Source organism: Chinchilla lanigera, unplaced genomic scaffold (genome assembly GCF_000276665.1).
Source record: "Chinchilla lanigera isolate Chin_1 unplaced genomic scaffold, ChiLan1.0 scaffold00123, whole genome shotgun sequence".
NCBI lineage: Eukaryota > Metazoa > Chordata > Mammalia > Rodentia > Chinchillidae > Chinchilla > Chinchilla lanigera.
In genome coordinates, this window is record NW_004955524.1 from 937,782 (window position 1) to 957,029 (window position 19,248).

The 19,248-nt window shown below is 62.7% G+C and overlaps 3 protein-coding genes across 9 annotated transcripts; 1 reads left to right on the plus strand and 2 right to left on the minus strand.

Moving 5' to 3' along the window:
- Positions 1-1,468: 1,468 nt before the first annotated feature.
- Babam1 (BRISC and BRCA1 A complex member 1) lies at positions 1,469-6,676 on the minus strand. 4 transcript variants are annotated; one of them, XM_005409521.2, is made up of 11 exons: positions 6,537-6,675; positions 6,184-6,300; positions 5,770-5,977; positions 5,321-5,668; positions 4,862-4,920; positions 4,190-4,310; positions 4,039-4,117; positions 3,349-3,373; positions 2,586-2,715; positions 2,422-2,508; positions 1,469-1,765 (listed from the first exon to the last, which is right to left on the minus strand). In XM_005409521.2, the coding sequence occupies exons 4-11, from the start codon at positions 5,615-5,617 to the stop codon at positions 1,562-1,564; spliced, it is 1,002 nt and encodes a 333-aa protein (XP_005409578.1). In that variant the 5' UTR covers positions 5,618-5,668; positions 5,770-5,977; positions 6,184-6,300; positions 6,537-6,675; the 3' UTR covers positions 1,469-1,561. The 4 variants fall into 4 exon arrangements, with proteins under 4 accessions (XP_005409578.1, XP_005409580.1, XP_005409577.1 ...); XM_005409523.2 differs by lacking the exon at positions 5,770-5,977 and having other exon boundaries at positions 5,480-5,668; positions 6,537-6,676; XM_005409520.2 differs by lacking the exon at positions 5,770-5,977 and having other exon boundaries at positions 6,537-6,674.
- A 586-nt stretch (positions 6,677-7,262) lies between these two features.
- Ushbp1 (Usher syndrome 1C binding protein 1) lies at positions 7,263-16,643 on the plus strand. Of its 4 annotated transcripts, none has more exons than XM_013507248.1 (14): positions 7,452-8,456; positions 8,780-8,915; positions 8,994-9,142; positions 9,847-10,237; positions 11,061-11,180; positions 11,889-12,013; positions 12,093-12,233; positions 12,317-12,469; positions 13,321-13,570; positions 14,245-14,469; positions 15,124-15,171; positions 15,914-16,002; positions 16,133-16,255; positions 16,408-16,643. In XM_013507248.1, the coding sequence occupies exons 2-14, from the start codon at positions 8,862-8,864 to the stop codon at positions 16,595-16,597; spliced, it is 2,058 nt and encodes a 685-aa protein (XP_013362702.1). In that variant the 5' UTR covers positions 7,452-8,456; positions 8,780-8,861; the 3' UTR covers positions 16,598-16,643. The 4 variants fall into 4 exon arrangements, with proteins under 4 accessions (XP_013362704.1, XP_013362702.1, XP_005409575.1 ...); XM_005409518.2 differs by having other exon boundaries at positions 7,453-8,476; XM_013507249.1 differs by lacking the exon at positions 15,124-15,171 and having other exon boundaries at positions 7,467-8,476.
- An 869-nt stretch (positions 16,644-17,512) lies between these two features.
- On the minus strand, positions 17,513-19,248 carry LOC106147168 (translation initiation factor IF-2-like; the record flags this gene model as incomplete). Its single annotated transcript, XM_013507251.1, is given in 1 exon segment — positions 17,513-19,248. A coding segment is annotated over 1 exon segment (902 nt), but the record flags the coding sequence as incomplete, so codon positions are not given.

A 19,248-nucleotide genomic window follows, 5' to 3' on the forward strand; every position in this document is an offset into this window, starting at 1 on the left:
GGGTCCCCGCGCGGCGACAGCGCGCAGGGTCCCCAGCAGCGCCGGCCCGCTCCGCGTCGGTGTCCACATCGGGCTTGGGGTTTGGTGCTCGCGGGAGCCCGGACACCCCCGGCGGCGGGCAGGCAGGGCCTGGGCTGCCCGATAAGGGGCTGGGCTCGGGGAGGCTGAGGGTGTGCCATTATCGGGTCTCCAAACTGGGGCTCGGAACGCACCCTCGGGAGAGGGCGGAGGCAGACCCGGAGCCGGAGACCCAGAGAATCTCCTGTCAGTCGGGACCGTGCCTCGGAGTGGGCTCCTCTAGCGCGCTGAGACCCTTAGGTCGCCCAGGATGGGCTCGAACTTTTCAACCCCGCTGCCTCAGCCTCCCAGAGGGCCGAGATGACAGGCATGGGCACCGCGCCCTGCTCCAGCCCCCGGTTCTAAAATCCCTGAGTCCCGTCTCCGGTGCAGCAGAGCCGCGTCTGTTGCTCTGTGGGGTGATGCCTTTGAGCGCCTTAACTCGTCATCTGCAAATCGGGAGTGTAAATCTAAGCACCAGGAAACCATATTTCTTTTCTTTCTTTCTTTCTTTCTTTCTTTCTTTCTTTCTTTCTTTCTTTCTTTCTTTCTTTCTTTCTTTCTTTTTTTTTTTTTTTTTGTCTTTTTGAGGCAGGGTCTCGCTATGCAGTACAGGCTGGCCTTGAGCTCACTTTGTAGCCCAGGCTGGTCTCGAACTCGCAACGATCCTCCTGCCTCAGCCTCCCGGGTGCTGGGATTACAGGCATGCGCCACTACTTCCAGAAGGAAACCATATTTCAGCACGGGAGGAGACAAGCAGTAGTGCCCTGCTGGTGCCACGGGAGCGAAGCGGATCCTCAGCAATAAAGCTGTGTTCGTTTTGCATGAACTGAGCGCATTTTGCTGGTGAACTCGTCGCCTCCGCACGGGTCAGGGAAGACCTCCAGGAGGGGCTGCATCTCTGGCGCTCAGGGCGTTGCCAGATGTCAATCCAGGGGTGGGAAGGTCCAGGGGTGGGAAGGTCCTAGAACTGACCAACCAGAATATTCCAGAAGCTTGAACCATGATTCGCTCAACTTGGAGTCACGTGATCACACAGACCCAATCGCACTTAGGTGCTGAGGCAGGGCTACGCCCCTTCCGGAGTCCCAGCCAGAGGGGCGGGCGGCGCTCCCCGGAGGCCTTGCCCTGGGCACCTGGACAGCGCTCCCCCTGCAGCTGCGTCCTTGGCGAAAGCCACTCACCCTCCTCTGCTCTGGTTGCGTTTCTTGTCACGTGTACTAAGTCGGGATTAGTATCGCTCAGATTTTATTTTGATGTCAAAAATCACAAACGCAACAAAAATGCCAAATGACAAATTAGGCGTGGGCGTGGGCCAGCGAACACAGGGGGTGCGCACCCGGGAGCTCAGGGGCCGTCCACTCCCAGGATTCCTGCCGAGAGCCTTCAGGGGCCCTGGGTACCGACGGAACCCCCCGGGGTCCCACAGCGCGCAGACGGACGACCAGCGCGGGGGACCCGCGTTTCCACCGCACCAAGGCTGCGCACCGGGGACGGGGGCGCTTCACACGGTGGCCTCGACCTCGGTGGCCTCTTCGTCCTCCTCCAGCAGGCTGTAGGACGCGTGGCTCTGGCAGGGCCGCTGCAGCGGGTGAGCCAACAGCTTCGCCATGCAGTTGTGCAGCTCCAGGGCCGGCCCAGCGAGCGCCACCTCGTACTTGTAGCTCGTGCCCTTGCTGTCCAGGCTGCCCATGAAGGCGAACATGTCCTGGGGGGTAGTGAGGCGCTATTCAGACCACCCGCACCCAGCACAGGCCGTCCCTCTCCCAAAAGGGGCATCTGGGATGGGCTCTGAAGGGTAAAGTGTCTGCAACTTTGATGCCCGCTGGGCACTGCGGACACCTAAAGGTCTCTGTCCTGGCGCTCTAACTGTCCCCACCCCTTGAAGTGTGAAATCTCCAGCCCTGCGATGGTCTTTTCTGAGTATGAGCGAAGGCACTGCAGAGGAGGTTCTTTTGACTGGGGTATGGAGGCACGAGCAGGAGCTGGTCTCAACTGTCCCTGTTCATACAGACACAGAAGTGGTCCACTAGAGATCCCACAGCTTGGCCATGGCCGGGACGCGGATGGCCAGCAACCTCAGGAGGAGTGAGGGAAGCATGCTCTGGGCTGGGGACAAGCAAGGGCAAAGCAGGAACAAAAGGAGGAAGCAGGGAATCGGGGGTGGGGGAACCGGGCCTAACACGCTCCTCAGGCCACTGTCCGCACTGCATTCAGTCTCTACCAGCTCACAGCAGACACGTGGGGAATGGCTGTTGAATGACTGAATGACCAACCCGCAGGCCCAGGGCTCCTGGCTACCAAATGGAGGTGGAGACCTGGACAGGCGGCTCTGCGCTGCCCGGCACTCTCCCGAGCTCTCACCTGCCAGCTCAGCTGCTCCTCCTTCTCCTCCCCACCATTGTGGATGTAAACAACGTCGAAGAAGAAATACGGGCACTGGAACATCTTCTGCAGGAGAGGGCACAGCTGGGGCTCGGTGACCCGCCGCCCCACCCCTGCCCGCGGCCCGGGGAAGCCCCGCCCACCTTCATGGGCTCGGTCAGCGTGAACTGGGGCTGGCGCGGGGGGCGGCTGTACACCAGGATGGTGCGCACCACGTAGGGCGGAGGGATGGTCTGCACGCTCTCGGTCACAGGCAGCTCCGTCTTCTGCTGGCTGCGGGGAGCGCGGCTCTGGGCGTGGAGACCGGGCCCTGCCCTCTCCCGCTGCCCACCCGGTGCCTTGGCACCCACCACCCGCCTCCGGGGAGGATCGCAGCACCTGGTCCGCTCCGGGCCGAGCGCGCCTTTCGGAGGGCCCAGATTTTGTTGTTTGGTTCTGGGGTGGAACCTAGGGCCTGCGCACTGAGCTACAGCCCCAGCGCCATGGTTAGTTCTTATTTTGCGACAGGGTCTCGCTAAGTCGATACACAGCGCTTGGATGGCAGGCGGGCACCCCCAGGCCCAGCTAGGATGAAGATACTTAACAGGAGGCCCTCTACAGGGCTTGAGACTCTGCCAGCACAGAAGCTGTGCGGGGCTCACAGCCTGGGGGCACCCGGGATGGCGTCTCCCCAGGAAACGTCTTGTAGATGATAAATGCGCAGTGGAGATGCCAGTGGAGCAGGTGGGGGCGAGGAGGCCCCAGGGCTCTGACATGATTGTCTCCTGTTTGGAGCCTTTGCCCGGGGAAAGCTCTCTGCATTCTGCTTTGTCTAGGTGCCAGCTCTTAGACCCCAGGACCCTGCACTTGGCAGGCGAGCACCAGGGAGCTGCACCCCACCACGTTCTTTGCCACTGGATCACTCACATGAGGTTGAAGAGCCCTTCCAGGTCTGGGGGCAATGCTAAGGAGAAGGCTGGGGCACAGAACTGGAGGCAGAGGCAGGTGGGTTTCTGACTGCGGCTGGGAGCCCAGGTGTCTCCGGGGACTGGTGGCATGACCCTCCAGGTGGCCTGGTCTCACTGAGCAAGTTCCCTCCCAGCACTGACCACCCCCCGAGTGCCAGCTGCAGAAGCCCCGAAGATGCCTCCCCTGTCAGGGATGGGGCTGCTCTCTTCTAACGCCACAGCTACAGGCATCTCTGCCGCCCACCGCACTACGCGCCGGTTTCTTAAATTCACAAGGTTCATTTTCTAAGCAAGTCTGGGCCATGCCTGCACCTGTTTTATTTTTTTCAGTACCAGGACCTGACCCAAGGGCCTTCGCACTGAGCGGCGTTCCCAGCCCTTTTCGTTTTTCAGTGGTATCGCCCTAGACCACTAAGTTACCCAGGCATGGTTGGGACTTGGGATCCTCTTGCCTCAACCTCCCAGAGTGCTAGCAGAACAGGTGCGGGGCACCACGTCCTGCTCAGCCCCACGGCGTTGGCAGTTCTGTGCAGCCTGGGTCGCAGGTAGGTAACCAGCCCTACCCCGCCACAGCAGGGCCGGGGTCACTGCACCGCGCCGCTCGGGGCCGCAGGGAGCCGAGCCCCAGCACCGCACGGGGGAAGGATACTGAAGGTGGAGCAGGAGGCTGTCTCTAGGTCGTACAGGCAGCTGCACAGCTCCCGCGGGTCTGAGGTCAAGCCGGACAGCTGCGGGGGGCACAGGCCTCAGCGGCGTGCTGGGTCCTGGGCGCCCCCGGCCCCCGGGCCCGCCTGGCCTACCCACGCGGTGTCCTCGTTCACCACCACCAGCGCGAACTCGTGGTTCTTGTCGATCTTGTGCTTTGTCCTCACAAACATCTCGATCATCTTCTGCGAGACGTTGAGGGCGTTGGTTTTGGAGCTGAGAAGGCACAGAGGGGGGTGAGAGAGTCCTTGCCTGGCTCTGCAGCTGCTTGTCCCCCGGCAGGAGTGAGGAGGGGCCCCCAGCGCCAACCCTGCGGACCTTCGAGTTCACACCCTTTCCTAGGGCCCCTCCGGTCAGCCTGGGGCTCACAGTCCCCAGGGAGGCCTCTCTCAACTCTCCCTCCTCCACGGGGGCCCGGGGTGTCAGGGAGGCAAGGGAGCCACCGCCAGGGTCTCATTCTGCTCCCCAGGTGGCAGCGCATGCCGAGGCTCAAGCAATCCTCCTGCCTCAGTCCGGAATAGCTGGGACTTCAGGCCTGCACCTCCTCCTGGCTCCTATCCTTCGAAGCTCCCAGAAGCCTGCCTTCTGCTGCATGGGGACCCAGCTGCCGGAGCCCAGGGCCCCGTCCAAGGCGGGGGCTGATCCTGGCCCTGCCTTTTACCACCCCAATGCCACACCAAACTGGCAGGGCCTCCAGGGAAGCCCCCTAGCTGGGGCTGCTCTCTTCCGGCTGGGGCCGCGTGTCAAGCCCCCCACCCTTTCCTCACCCGTTGAACGATTCCAGCTTTGGTAGGGACATCTCCTCAGACAGGTCCAGGCAGATGATCTGCAAAAAAGTCCGGGTTGGGTCAAGGGTGCCCCGCTCCAATCCACTTCCCCAGAGCCCCATCTGCAAAGGGGTGCAGTGACCCCTAATTCCAAGCCGTGCCATGCATGGCACAAGCTCAGGGAAAGAAAATTGAGCTGGAGTCCAAGTACTGAGAGAGTACAGAAACCGGAGGCAGACTGACAGACACCGGCCAGGAGGACACAGTAGGCTGCGCTGTGGCCTCAAAAGACTGTCCCTGAACCAGGTGTGGTAGCGCACACTGTAATCCCAGCACTCTGGAAGGCTGAGGCAGGAGGACAAGTTAGAATCCTGCCTGAACATTTTAGCAAGACCCTGTCTCAAAATAGTAAAATGGGCTTGGCTGGCAGCTCAGGGCCAGGCCCGCCCCTCTACTTACCACCTTCTCGGGACAGTTGACCCTTGGTGTTCGAATCTGGACCTCGAGAGCTGGCGGTGGCACCTGCCAGGGCTTGGGGCCAGCTCCTGGAGGGTTGGGGGTCCCATCGTCCACACTGGCTGCCTCCCCCTCCCCTTCACTTCGGCTGCCCACACTGGCCTGCGCCCCCAGCGTCCGGTCCTCGGCACCCTCAGGATTGGACCGTGTTCGGGGCCGAGGCTCAGCAGACTGCTCCTCCTCCTCCTCCTCTTCCTCTTCTTCCTCCTCAGTAGGGCTTCCGGGCTCAGCCGCTTCCATGGTGCCCGTGTGGCCGGATGGAGCAGGGATGGGGGAAGCCAGGATCCTCCCCTTAGAGATTTTAAAGACACTCGGTTACAAAGAAGCAACATGGGCCGGGTCTCTCCTCTCAGGACTTAGCTTGCACACCTGGAGAATGGACCCTTTCCCACCTCTCAGCCTAGCATCCGATCTGACCCGAGGCCACAGCCCAGCTTCTGCCCGGAGCTCTCCCTGCCTCCGCCTGTCACTCGGCCAGGGAGCGCGTCCAAGCTCTCTGCGCCCTGTGAATGGCTCAGCCTCGGCACACGACCCTACGGAGCTGCGAGCGGCAGATCGGGACTTCCCAGAGACTTTAGGGAGGAGACTCTCCGTAGAGAGCTGGGAAGATAAAAACCGAGAGCTGCTGAGAGCCGCTTCTGCCGCCGAGGCGGAAAAGAAGGGCGGCCTGGGGTCCCGAAGCGACGCCCACCCAGGGGCCGGCAGGCAGGCTTCTGCGCACCCGGACCCCGCCGTACCCGCACACACTCCCTAAGCCTCCAGCTTCCCGTCCGGCTGCCGCCGCTCCAAGTCGGGTTTTCTGTTACCTGAAACTGGCTCCGCCTGGGTGACTAAGGAGTAGCGCGCTCTGAGTCTTCCGCGGGCGCTGGCCGCCCAAGGGTGTCTGCACGACGCCAAGGCGCGGATCGCGGCGCTGCAGGTCCCTGGGGAGACACGCGGCGCAGCGGAGCGGTCGGCCCTGAGCGCCCTGCGCCCCCACCCCGTCTCCCGGGGAACAAAGCCGCAGCAGCCGCAGGAAGGATGCGCGCAGGCCGCGGGAGAAAGCGGGAAGGAGGCAGCCTCGGGGAACTCAAGGGGCCGGGGCTCCGGGGCAAGGGAAGCTAGCCCGGCCTGGACCCTGCCGCGCGCGCTGTCACCACCCAGTGTTCACTAATCGCACCCTAACTTTCCCCCACGGAAACCCCGATTCACTAGGAAGCCGCCATGTTTCCAGCCGGAAGCGGTGAGGCGCGGCCGCGGCGCCTCCAGGGAAATGTAGTTCAGCGGACCCCTTGGCTGCGGAGAGACGCCCACGGAGGCCGGAGAGGCCCTGGAACCGGATAGGCTGGAATTGTGCCGGAGGCGTGGGGCCGAATGGAATGTGATAGGCTGGACTGGAAGGGAGTTGTGAATTATGATTGGCTAACCTTAATAGGCGGAGCTTGTATGTTTCCGGCCCAATCAGACTACACTGCTCAATTCTTCTACTGTGATAGGCTGTCACGAGGCAGAGGTGCAGGAGACGGCCTAGCTAGCAATGTGATAAGCCAGTGAGACTGAATTGGGCGGGAGCTAGGCGAGGAGGCAAAACTGACTGATGATTGACGGAGCCAAGCTGCCCCTCAGTGGGGTCGGGTTCTTCCGGACGGAAGTGGGCGTGGCCGGAGCCCAGGGCCCCGCCCAGTTGCTGGATTTTGCCCGTATTTTACATATTATGCATATAAAACAAACCACTAGCTGGGCGTGGTGGCTCACGCCTGTAATCCCAGCACTCGGGAGGCTGAAGCAGGAGGATTGCTGCGAGTTCGAGACCAGCCTGGACTACAAAGTGAGCTCAAGGCTACCCTGAACTGCACAGCGAGACCTTGTCTCAAAAAGACCAAAAAAAAAAAAAATCCAAAAAAGACAAAACATTAGACCCGGTCTGGGGTGCGGCTCGGTGTAGAGCGCTTGCCTAGCCTGCGTGCTGTCCTGTGTTCCATCTCTAGCGTCGGATAAAACACACTGATCTTTACTTTCCTGTACTAGGAATTGAACGGAGGGCTTCTTCAGTGAGCTACATCCCCAAACCTTATGTTTTTTATTTTAAGATAGAGTCTCGTCAAGTCGTTAAGTTCCCAGACTGAACTGGAATTTGCCTTTCTCCTGCCTCAGCCTCCCAGAGTGCTAGGATGACAGCCGCACACCACCATACCAGGCTGGAACCTCAGTTTATTTATGAAAGGGTTAGCGCAGCCTGCCTGCCTCAGCCAGCAGGGCCTGGAAGTGTGGAGTGGTGAAGATGCCTCAGAAACAGAGGTACCCAGCCATTGTGGGGCCGGGAGGAGCGGCCTGGGCAAAGGCCTGGAGCCTCGGGCAAGCTCTGGCGAGGCCGTGGCTGGCTACCAGGGTCACGTGTGGCCAGGCTCCTCGCCCAGAGAACTGTGGCTTCTGTCCCCACCACCTGGGCTTTTCCTCCCTGGGGGACACAGGGGCAGGAAGGCTCAGGCTCCAGGCTCTGCACCGTTTAAGCCACGTGCAGGACAGGAAGTGCATTCCAGGCCAGGTCGAAGCCTGGGAGTGAGGCGGCCAAGAGAACCTTCTGTCCTCTGGAGGGGATCCCTGTGGCATGACGCAGGCAACAGAGCCTTGAACGCCAGGCTGAGCCGAGGGGGCGCTCAGAGGGCGCGGGGAGCGGGCAGGGCAGTGGGGAGATCGCTGCACACACAAGAGCAGATCCTCCCGGGACCTGGGGGGAAATGCTCGCTCACCCCCACGTCACAGCTAAGGAAATGGAGGCTCAGAAGTGGCTGTGGCTGGATCAAGGGTACAGCACCCCGCCCTGTCCATGACCAAAGTGGAGAGTGGTGACCCACACCGAAGCCACGGGGGTCCCACGATCAGCGCCACTGGGGACGGGCACACCAGGGAGATCCCGGGGCTGGAGGCACAGGAGCAGCAGTCGGGGAGGAAGCGCCGTCCGGGAGGAGGAAGCCGCACAATAAGCAGTCACGTGGCAGGGCAGGGGGCTTCCTGTTTCCCGGCCGCTCCCGGCCAGCCCTGGCAGCCCCGGCCCAAACGGGCAGCGGACAGTGACCTGGAAGCCCAGGCTGTGACCAAGGTGCCCCAAGGAGCAGAGAGGTGCAGAGAGCTGAGGGCAGCCCCAGGGGCAGCACCTTGGGTTCAGGGGCACCTGGGGAGAGGAGGGGCTCTCTGGGGGTCCCCACCCCACACCCAGGTCGAGGAGAAAGGGGGAGATTAGAAGTCGAGGCAGAGGAGAATGGCACGGTCAGGGCAGACTTGCTGGGTAGTGATCTGCCCATCCGGGAAGGCATCCAAATGTGCCACACCCACAGTGTCAAGGCAGATCCCTTCCACGGGAAGAGTCAGTGCCGCCTGCCCGGAGGGGGGGGTGCGGGGAGACTGAGGCTATCCTTTGCCCAGGACAACAAAACCGAGAGCTGACGGCAGGCCGCACCTTTGAGGCCGGAAGCCAGAAGGAGTCGGGGCGCAGATTTCCACAGCAATGAGCGCGAGGGCCACTCGGCCCCGGAGCCGGCGTGGGAGGCACGCTCCGCCCGTAAGTGACCCTGTCTGCCACACAGCTGGCCCACGGCCCCCAGGCCTCTGGGCTCAGAGCTGCCCCGGTCAATCTCAGGGCGAACTGGACCCAGTGGCCGAGAGTTCCGAGGAGGGTGAGGTGGCTGGCGGGAGCTCCGGGCCCAGCCCTGCACCAGCGCCAGGGAGCTCAGGACCACAGCAGCTGGGGCCAGCGGTGGAGGTGGGCGGCCGGGGTCCAGGGAACAGGTAAGAGGCCTGGCCTGTACCCCTGCTCCAGCCTTGCACCTTTGCCATCCACGCTGGCCCGAGCTCCTCCTGGGCACACACCTGCCTCAGCCTACCTCCCACGTGTCGCCTGGCAGGGAACAGGAGGGCTTTGCCCGGGCTGTGCTTTCTGCCTAGGTACCTTTCCTCCTCAGTTTTTATTTTTTATTTTGAGAAAGGGTCTCACTAAGTCTCTAAGTTGCCCAAACTTGGAACTGTCCTGCTTCAGCTTCCCCACGTGCTAGGGTTACACACAGGAGCCACCACGCCTGGCCCTGGGTATCTTTCTCCACCTTGCAAACTCCAGCTGTGTCCTTCTTCCCTCCTGCTTTGCTTCCTTCCCTTCCTTCCCTCCTTGTTTCTTTGTCCAATCATGGGGACTGAACTCTGGGCCTGAACACTGAGCTACATCTCCAACCCTTTCTCATTCTTTGAGACAGGGTCTTGCTAAGTCCCTAAATTGCCCAGGCTGGACTAGACCTCCGAATCTTCCTGCCTCAGCCTCCCAGAGTGCTGACATGCAGGCCTGTGTCACCGCCCAGTTCCTTCCTTGTCTTCTCCCACAGCTTCAGGCCCCTCCTGGACCCAAGGCCCAGGGCTGCCCTGGGCGACCAGCCCAGGACCCTAAGTCCCGGAGTCTGGGAGTCGCAGAGTTTGATGGCTCAGCTCCTGTTTGGCTTCCACAGGGCCAGCAGAGAGGCTGAGGAGAACGGGGATGGGTCTCCGGCCCCCGCCCCGGAGGGCCCCCAGCTGCTCAGAGGGGACGCCCGCCAGGACCCGGAGGGGGCAGCCCCACAGGACAGGAGCGCTGTTCATCCTGGGTGCGGGGACCCTGACGTGTTCCAGACCCTTCAGCGCGCCCTGGCCTCCCTGGAAGCCGCAGCCGCTGCCTGGCGCCTGGAGCCGCTGAGCAGCCCTGGGCCTGGGGAGGCGGCGGGTGGGGTTGAGGGGACACCGGGGCCCAGGCAGGAGGTGGCCCGCCTGGCTGAGAAGAACGCCTGGCTGCGGCTGGCGCTGGACACGCGGGAGGACGAGCTCGCACACACGCGGGCCGAGAGCGACACACTGAGACTTGAGGTAAGGGCCGCCCAGAGAGGGCGCAGGCAAGGCGGGAGGACGATCAATCAACAGGCCTGCACGGAACCAGGACTGCGGAGCCCGGGCTGGGTGGAACTCCTGATTCTCCTGCCTCAGCCTCCCAGAGTGCTGGGCTGATAGGCGTGTGCCACCATGCCTGGCACAGAGCACATGTTTAGCATGCAGAAGACCATGGGTAGCGAGTGGGCCGTGGTGGTGCACACCTGTAATCCCAGCACTCGGGAGGCTGAGGCAGGAGGATCGTTGCGAGTTCGAGACCAGCCTGGGCTACAAAGTGAGCTCAAGGCCAGCCTGCACTGCAGAGCGAGACCCTGTCTCAAAAAGACAAAAAAAGGGCTGGGGATTTAGCTCAGTGGCACAGCGCCTGCCTGGCAAGCACGAGGTTGTGAGTTTGAGTCCCAGTACTGGAAAAAAAAAAAAAAAAAAAAGACCATGTGTAGCATCCCCAGAACTCCCCGACTCTGCAAAACAATAAATGAAATCTCCCTTGCTAGGTGTGGTGGTGGTGGCTCATATCTGTAGGCCCTGATACCCTGGAGGGAGGCTGAGGCAGGAAGGCTGCTTGAGAAGCCCAGGGATTTGAGGCCAGCCTGAGCAACTAGTGAGACCTCATCTCAAAAAAGTAAAGAAAGAAAAAAAGTGGATCATTTTCCCTCTGGAGGGGACTCACTTTCCTGCTGGGAAAGACAAGGCTTGTGCAGCGGAGCTGAGGGGCCAGGGAAACTGAGGACTGGAGCTCCGGTCTGCCCGCGGGAGACCACGTGGCCGAGCCCCAGGCTGAGGACCCGCTGCCCCGCTCCAGGTCCGGGAGCTGCAGGATTCCCTGCAGAGGCTGCAGTCGGCCCTGCCTCCCTCCCACAGCCGCTCGGATGCAGGCAGCGGCTTGGACGGGGAGGCTGACGGGGAGCCCTGGGCGACACAGGTGAGTGTGACGAGTGCCAACCCCGGGTCCCGACAGCCTTGGCCTGTGGGCAGATGAGTCTCACCGCCTGCTCGTGGGACCCAGTCGCTTCTGAGTTTGGGGAAAGCCCAAACTCAGCCAGGCAACGTGGTGCACACCAGTCAGCCCAGCTTCTCTGAAGGCTGAGGCAGGAGGGTCTGCTGAGGTAGAGTCTGGCTCTAGCCTGGGCGATTTTTCAAAAACAAAACAAAACAAAAAAGCCAGGTGTGGTGGCACACATCTGGGATCCCAGCACTTGGGAGGCTGAGGCAGGAGGACCACTGCAAGTCTGACGCCAGGCTGGGCTACATATCGAGAACCTGGTCTTGAAGTTGCTTGTGTAGCTCAGACTGGCCTCAGCCTCCTTCCTGAGTGCTGGGATGACAGATGTGTACCACTATGCCCACTGGAAATTTTTTTACACATCTGGGGACCCAGGCACAGTGGCACACACCTGTCTCCCAGCTCTCTGGAAGGCTGAGGCAGGAGGATTACAAGTTTGAGCTCAGCCTGGGCAAATTAGCATTTTAGCAAGACTCAGTCTGAAAATAAAAAAAAAAAAATAGAAATGTACAAAAGCTCTGGGTTCAATCCCCATCACTACCCTAAACAAAAAGAGTATAGCAAGCCCCAACTCCCAGTGGGGCTCTGCATGATAATCCGGGTAAATCAAGTCACCTCTTCCTGCAGCACCCGGCGCACCCCCTGCTCCGGCGCCTGCACAGCGACCCCAGTGCCCACACCCTCGGCCCTTGCCAGCAGCCGCCAGGGCCCGACACACACGTCCTGGAGGGGCAGGAGGAGCAGCTCCGGGGGTGAGGCCCAGACGGAGCCCGCCAGGGCCGGCCGGGAGCGGGCCTGGCCTGAGCGGTGCCCCCCGCCTGTCCCCTGCAGGAGTGTGGAGAAGCTTAAGGGCTTCAACCGCTTGCTGCTGGCCGCGCTGCAGGGCTCCAAGGGCCGCTGCGAGGGGCTGAGTATGCAGCTGGGCCGGCTGGAGGCGGAGGCCACCGCGCTGCGCCTGGCGCTGCAGTTCAGGTGGGTGGGGGCGAGGGCGCAGCCGTCTCCCTCCGGGGCGGGCTGGGGTGCGCGCTGCCCGGCACTGACGCCGTGTCCCCCAGCGAGGACTGCGAGGAGGCCTACGGCGCACTGCTCGCCCTGCGGGAGGCCAGCGCCACCGCCCGCGGGGGTGACCTGCAGGTGGCCCAGGAGGAGGCGCGCAGGCTGCTGGCACGAGAGGAGGCTGCTGTGGACGGAGGGGCCCCGCAGCCCAGGTACACGGCGCCCCGACTGCCCCAGCAGGGAGGGCCGGGGGGACACGGCCCACCGCCCCCTGCAGCCCGGGACTCGCAGCGCTGTGCTTGGGGAGGTGGGCACCGAGTTGCCACGCCGGTTGGCACAGCGCATGGTTACACGCGGCCTGTTGGGAGGCAGGAGGCTGGCGTGCCGGTTGGCAGCCACTGGGCTGTGCGTGGGACCGGCAGGGTTGGCGTGAATGCGGATGCTGGCGTCTACCACTTAGAACCAGCACACGGAGGTTGGCAAGCGGGGAGGTGGTGCCGATTGGGCTGGCCACCATGTTGTCGGAGTCCTGGTGCCCGCTGGATGGATGGCAACGTGCCCACCGAGGTAGTATGAGCTGCGTTGAGGCTGTGCGGTTGGCAGGATGGCATCTTGCATTTTGGCATAAGCGCGTGCCCATCAGGTTGGCATGACGGTGTGGTCCACCGGGCTGTGATGTTGTCCATGATGTCGGCACTGGGTGAGTGCGGCCCTGTCCGCCGTTCTGTCACGAGCACCAGTGCCCAAGGGCTAAGTGGTGGCGCCCAGGGTCTGCTCTTGGGCCGGGTGACGACGTCCAGGCTGTGGGAGAGAGTGTGGTCCCATGGGGTTGCCGCTGTCCACTGTTTTCATACGAGCAGCGGGATGATTTTGTCCCCCACGATGGCAGGACCGTTGGTGCCGTGAGGTGCTGCGTGACGCCCGCCGTGTTGTCGCTCAGGGCCTCCCGAGCCGGTGTGACACAGGGTGGGCCCTGGCCAGCGAGGGGGAGGACGATGGCGCCTGCGGGCCGTCCGGAAGTTGGCTCAGCTGCCGCGCTCACGCAGCCCCGTGCCTCCCGCAGCCCTGAGGACAGCAGCGAGGCCGCAGTCACTGCGCAGGAAGTGGCCGCCCGGCTCCACGCTTACCTGCGGCGTCTCCAGGAGCACCGCGCCCTGGTGAAGCTTCCCCCAGAGCCGGACTCCACCTTGGCACCCAGGCCCACCACAGCCCATGCGGAAGCCATGGTACAGGCCATTCTGGAGGTGCAGCCCGGCCCGGCCCGGCCCCGGCTGGGGAAGACACAGATCCAGCAGGACCTGGTGGCCACACGGGTATACACGGCTGGGGTCGCCATGTCAGTCTCTGCTGGAGGGACAATACCCTTTGCTGAGGCTGGCAGGGATGCTGTTGGGGGACCACAGGCAAGGAGAGCTGCGTCTGAGGTTCTGAGGGATGCCTAGGAGTTTGCTCCACGAGGCAGAGTTTCTCACCGGAGACTGCATGAAGGATCTGAGGTTTTGCGCTGGCACAGTTGCTCTGTGGTGCAGGGTGTGTCTGGCGTACACGGAACCTGAGACTGAGGCCCAGTCTCAGCTCTGAAACAGACACACATAAAAGGGCTCTGGAGCTAGAGAAATTCCAGAAGCTTCCATGAGCTGCTGCTTGAGCTTGTCTAAGATATCTGTCCTTGAGGAAGTGCATTTCCAAAGCCAGGCTTGGTGGTGCAGGCCTGTCATGCCAGCCCCGGGGAGGCTGAGGCAGGAAGATCACTGTGAGTTTGAGGCCGGCCTGGGCTCCATAGTAAATTCAAGGGCAGCCTGAACTGCATAGAGAGACCCTGTCTCAAACAAAACAACAATGAAGGAAATGCTATTTCCCCGGCTGTAGATCTTCAGGAAGGGGGTCATTTCCACCTGCTGAGGTCACGGTGGAGGCCTGGGTTTTCGCTTGGTCCTGGAGCCCCAGTTTCCTCAGCAGCTGACTCCTCTGCACCTCCTTCTTTTAGGAGACGCTTGCGGACCTGGCGCTGCAGCTGCAGCTGGCACGGCGCGAAAAGCGGGGCCTGGAGCTGCGGGAGGCGGCCCTGCGTGCCCAGGCGCCCGCGCTGCTACTGCTGCTGGACCAGCTGCGCTGGGAGCAGGCGCAGCTCCGGGCCGGGCCCGGGGCCAGCAGCAGCGGTGGGGACAGCAGCGCGGGAGACAGCAGTGACGAGGAAGAGACGTGGCCCCAGGTGAGCCGGCGGGGACAGCGAGGGGACCCTCTCAGCTTCAGGTCCTGCTTCCCAACCATCCAGCTACTGAGAGGCTGAGGCAGGAGGATCGCAGTTGGAGCCCAGCCTGGGCAGTTAGGGAGATCCTGTGTGGTAATCACTTTCCTTGCTGCAGAGACAGAGACAGGACCGGGCCGCGTCTTACAGGAGGCGAGGTGCATTGTGGTCCCGTTTCCAGCACAGGGTCCACTGGCTCCAGGGCGGAAGCCACAGAGGCAGGGTCTGGCGGCGGAGGGAAGGGGCTGGCCTGGGCGCTCAGGAGGCTGGGAGCGAAGGGAGGAGCTCTTGCTGAGGGGGGCGGACACTCTACCTGGTGGCCCCACCCCCTCCAGTCGGGCCAAGCCGCCTCACTGGAAGTCGGTTTGTCTTCAGGATTCAATCGCCTTTGAAAGGCCCCCAGGAGCACGGGAGAGAGTAGGGGTCACTCTTATTTTTTTAGTGTTGTTAATTTTTTGTTTTGGTTTGGTTTTTTGAGACACGGTCTCATTATGTAGCCCTGGCTGGCCTTGAACTCATGCGATCCTCCTGCCTCAGCCACCACTTCCTCCAGTTTGGTTCCAGACCCTTCAGTAATGTCTTCCCTTTTCTCCTGTCTGCTCACATCTGTCCCCTAAGGTCTTCCCGGCTGTTGGGGAGCTGAATGGAGGGCCTCCTGTGTGCAAGGCAAGTGGGCTGCCACTGACTGAGAGCCCCAGTCCCTTTTGTCCTTCTATTTTACTTTGAGACATGGTCTCGCCAAGTTTCCTAGGCTTTTTTTAGGCGAAGTTGCTCAAACTTTCAACCCTTCTGCCTTGGCCCCCTGAATGTTGGTGAACCCCACCATGTCTGTCTTCTGCTTCTCCTCCTTTCTGAAACCAGGTCACTGCTTCCTAGCACAGGGCCAGACCTCCTATGTTCAGCAGTCTTCCCGCCTCAGCCTTCCTCCTGGCGGGCATGGGCTGCTGTCCCCAGCTGGATCATCCGGGTTACTGTGTTGCCCCTTGAGTCACCCCTGCACCTGCACCGCCTGCCAGGAACACGGGTCACTTCCTTATTACTGTGCTCAAGTCCTTGACCAGGTGGTGGCGCAGACTGTCACCAGCACTTGGGAGGCTGAGGCGGAAGGATCGCCCTAAGTTTGAGGCCAGCCTGGGCTACATAGTGAGTTCAAGGCCTGTCCGAAGTACACAGTAGATCCTGTCTCAAAACTCCAATAAGTCAGTAAACAGTGAAGTCCCTGGCCGCCTTCTGACGTCCTGAGCCGGGGTCCCCTCGTGAGGAGGCCATCGACTGCCTTGATGCATCCCCTTAGCTGTTTTCCTCACCAGGAAGCGGTTACTCACATTGGGTGACCTCAAGAGCCCGAGGACAGGGGCTCATGGCTGCCACCAGCTGTACGCCTCTCCGCTCCCTCTGCCTCCTGCAGGGCCTGGCCAGCGGCGCAGACGGAGGCCCAGAGTGCAGAAGGTGGGACCAGGAGCAGCTGGCCCAAGACCTGGCAGCGTCCCTGAGCCGGTGCCTGCTGGGGCTGGGTGGGGGGCTGAGGGGCTCCAGGGGAGTGGCAGCCCTGCGGCAGGGCGGGGAGCAGAGTCACAGGCTCTGGCCGTGACCCGTGACCCGTGACCCCTGTCCCCGCCCCGCCCAGCGCCCAGGGCCTTCGGGAGCAGCTGCGGTCCCTCCGGGCACAGCTGGAGCAGGTGGCCCAGCGAGGCCGCGCAGGCCGGGCCCAGAGTGCCGAGCTGAGCTGCGAGCTCTGCAGAGCTCACAGGTGGGCCGGGTCCCCTGTCAGCGCTGCCCCCTGGGCCTCAGTCCCCGCCACATGCTCTGCCCTCCCCCTCCTCCCGATGGCTGCCGAGTGGTGCTGGGGCAGCGGGGTGCCCAGCTGGGAACAGGCAGCCAGTCCCTGCCTGGACCCCGCAGTGCCCTGGTGCTGGGCTTCCGGGGAGCCCACCGGAAGCAGGAAGAGCAGCGCCGGAAGCTGGAGAAGCAGATGGCACAGATGGAAGCCCAGCAGGCTGAGGAGCTGGCCAGGCTGGAGGCCACAGCCCGAGCCCCGGGGAGGCCGCGGCCGCGCCCTGCGCCACCCCTCCTGGGGGAGACCCTTCTGTAGCCAGTGTCATAAATGTCCTTTGGTGACACTGTCGCCGAGGAGCGACTGCCTGCTGGCTCATTCTGCGCCGTGGGCTCCTGGGCTGCCTGGGTGGGTCTAAGGCCTGGCCCCCCTCATCAGAGGAGTCGGGTGAGAAGCAACCAGGACTGCCGAGCGTGGTGGCTCACGCTTGTAATCCCAGCACTTGGGAGGCTGATGCAGGAGGATCCTTTCGAGTTCGAGACCAGCCTGGGCTACAAAGTGAGCTCAAGGCCAGCCTGAACTGCATAGTGAGACCCTGTCTCAAAAAGACAAAAATAAATCGGGGGCTGGGGATTTAGCTCAGGGGCACAGCACCTGCCTGGCAAGTGGGAGGTCATGAGTTTGATTCCCGGTACTGGGGAAAAAAAAAAAGACAAAAAGAAAAAGAAGCACCCGGGACTGCAGTGACCCCAGGGTGGAGCACTTCCAGGTCAGTGAAGTGACACAGCCAGGGCTGAAGTTCCACCTGTCCCTGTCCAGAAGCCCAGGACGCTGGCTTTGGCCGGCAGGTCTTACAGTGCTCCAAAGGGAGACAGGCCAGACAGTTCCGGTTCATGATAGGTCAGCGCTTATGCTCAGGAGGCAGGAGGAATCTGAGATGGCTTTGAGACTTGTGTTTCAAGGTGGAGCAAAATATCAAGCAAGGGGGCTGGGGATTTAGCTCAGCGGCAAAAGCGCCTGCCTGGCAAGCGCAAGGTTGTGAGTTCGGTTCCCGGTACCGGAGAAAAATTAAAAAAAAAAAAAAATATCAAGCAAGTTGGCACACAATCTGAAATCCCAGCACTCAGGAAGGCTGAGGCAGGAGGATCTCAATTCTGAGCAATTTAGTGACTCTGAGACCCGGTTTCAAAAAAATTAAAAGAAGGGCTAAGGACACAACCCAAGGGTGAAGGCCCTGGGTTCCATCTCCAGCATTGAAAAAACCAAAAATGTAGAAAAAAAAATGAGGCTGTGGAGGACAGGCACCAACTATAAGGGCAGAAGCCCAGAAGTGCTTGTGCTTCGGGGCTGAGACCCCAGGTCCAGAGGGGTGTGCAACTGTCTGGCTCTCGCAGACCGCCCCCGCTCCCAGGTTCTGGCTTCCCTCCCGCAGGGGTTGGGGCTGGTTTAGCCCAGCCAGCCGCGTGCAGGCAGAGGCTTAGCTCGAAAGTCCTGAGCTACGCCACACCCCTGTGGCCCCTGGGGGCGGACGGAGGGGCTGGGGTTGGGGGCCAGCTGTCCCCTCCTCGCCGCAGCTGAAACCCAAGCCGAGGCTTAGGAAGATCTGGGCCCCTGCCTGGGGCGGGCGCTCCAGGCCACACCTGGGCAGGTGTGGGCCAACGGCCGCCTCTCCCCAGGACACTGACAGGGGCCTGGCTGGAGGTCACCCGAGTCCGCGCCTGGAACCCGCTCTCCCCGCCCCCGAGGCAGCACAGGGTGGGAGGCACCGTCTCCTGTCCTTCCTCACCGGGCTCTGCACCCGACCCAGGCTGGAAGAAGGCAGGAAACTGAGGCAGGCCACCTTGGGGGAGGGGAGCAGAGGAGGCGACTTCCCTCCCCCACCGCGGGTCTATACAGGTGATCTTGGTCCCCAGTCCCCCAGGTGGCCGCTGGGGCACAGGGAGCCAAGGTCACCTGGGGGGCGGGGTGGGTTCCCAGGCGCCGGGCCGGCGTCTGACGGTTCCCACGGGCGCCCCCGCGGCAGATGGGCCCCGGCCCCTTTGTCCCCAGTCTGCGGCCGCCACAAGGTCAGATGTCACCGCGGGGCCGCGGGCAGGGGTCAGGGGGCGGGGCCGAGCAGGGTGGCAGCGCGGCCCCTGGGGTTCTGCCCGTCTCCTCCCACCCAGCCCTTCCTCCCGGGTCCCCGCTCCGGCGGTCACCTGCTCTATTCAGTGCCCTCCCTCCCTTTCTAAATCTCCCTTTCTTGATCACTTCTGAGACTCTGCCTCTGGTGCCCCCTCCTGGGACCGCGGTCTTCACCACAGATGAGCAGTCAGCGCCCCCGCATTTGCACGAAGCCCCAGAGCCAAAGTGCGCTGTGCCCAGCCGGGTCAGACCCAGGGAAGTTCTGCCGGCGCCCGCCCTGAGTCCCGCCTGCTTCTGAGTTCGCAAAAGCAGGCAGAGCCCCGCGCGGGGTGCGTCTGGCCGGCGACGCCCGGGCTGTTTCCCCGTAGGTGCTGCGTAACCTCCAGTAGGGAGGCCTCGAGCAGCAGGTGTGGACCGGGGCGCTGCCCGGCGCTGACCCCGGGGCGGGGGTGAAGGCCGCTCTCGGCCAGGCCCTCCACCGCGGTTAAACGTTAACAGGTCTGGCGCTGGGCCTGCATGCAGAGGGTGCCTAATAGATGCGGTGCGAGCGGGGCACTGACGAGGGGCGGGCGCAGGAGGCAGCTGAGCGGCCCCAGCGACATCTGCAGTCCAGCGGGCCGGCCGGGCCCTCCCTGGGCGGCACAGAAAGAAAAGGAAACTCGGGGGGAAGGGTCGGCCGGGGGGGCTCTCCTGCCGCCCCAGCGCCTCGGTGTCGCGGCGCCCCGCCCCCAGAGGCCCGCAGTCCCCTGACCCCGCGCCCGGCCGGGCCTCGGAGCCCGCGTCTCTAACCCCGAGGAGCCGGGCACCAGGTGCTCGGCCAGGCGGAGCGGGGTGGGGGTCGCGGC

Bases quoted from the DNA above. Each gene is read 5' to 3' on its own strand.
- Babam1 (XM_005409521.2), bottom strand. From the start codon at position 5,617: ATGGAAGCGGCTGAGCCCGGAAGCCCTACTGAGGAGGAAGAAGAGGAA. The intron at 3,374-4,038 runs GTATCCTTCCCC...CATTGCCCCCAG, and splicing joins AGCCTCCTGCTCCACCTTCA to ACCTGGAAGGGCTCTTCAAC. The intron at 2,716-3,348 runs GTGAGTGATCCA...CGCTCCCCGCAG, and splicing joins GAAGGGCTCTTCAACCTCAT to CCAGCAGAAGACGGAGCTGC.
- Ushbp1 (XM_013507248.1), top strand. From the start codon at position 8,862: ATGAGCGCGAGGGCCACTCGGCCCCGGAGCCGGCGTGGGAGGCACGCT. The intron at 8,916-8,993 runs GTAAGTGACCCT...GGTCAATCTCAG, and splicing joins GTGGGAGGCACGCTCCGCCC to GGCGAACTGGACCCAGTGGC. The intron at 10,238-11,060 runs GTAAGGGCCGCC...GCCCCGCTCCAG, and splicing joins GCGACACACTGAGACTTGAG to GTCCGGGAGCTGCAGGATTC.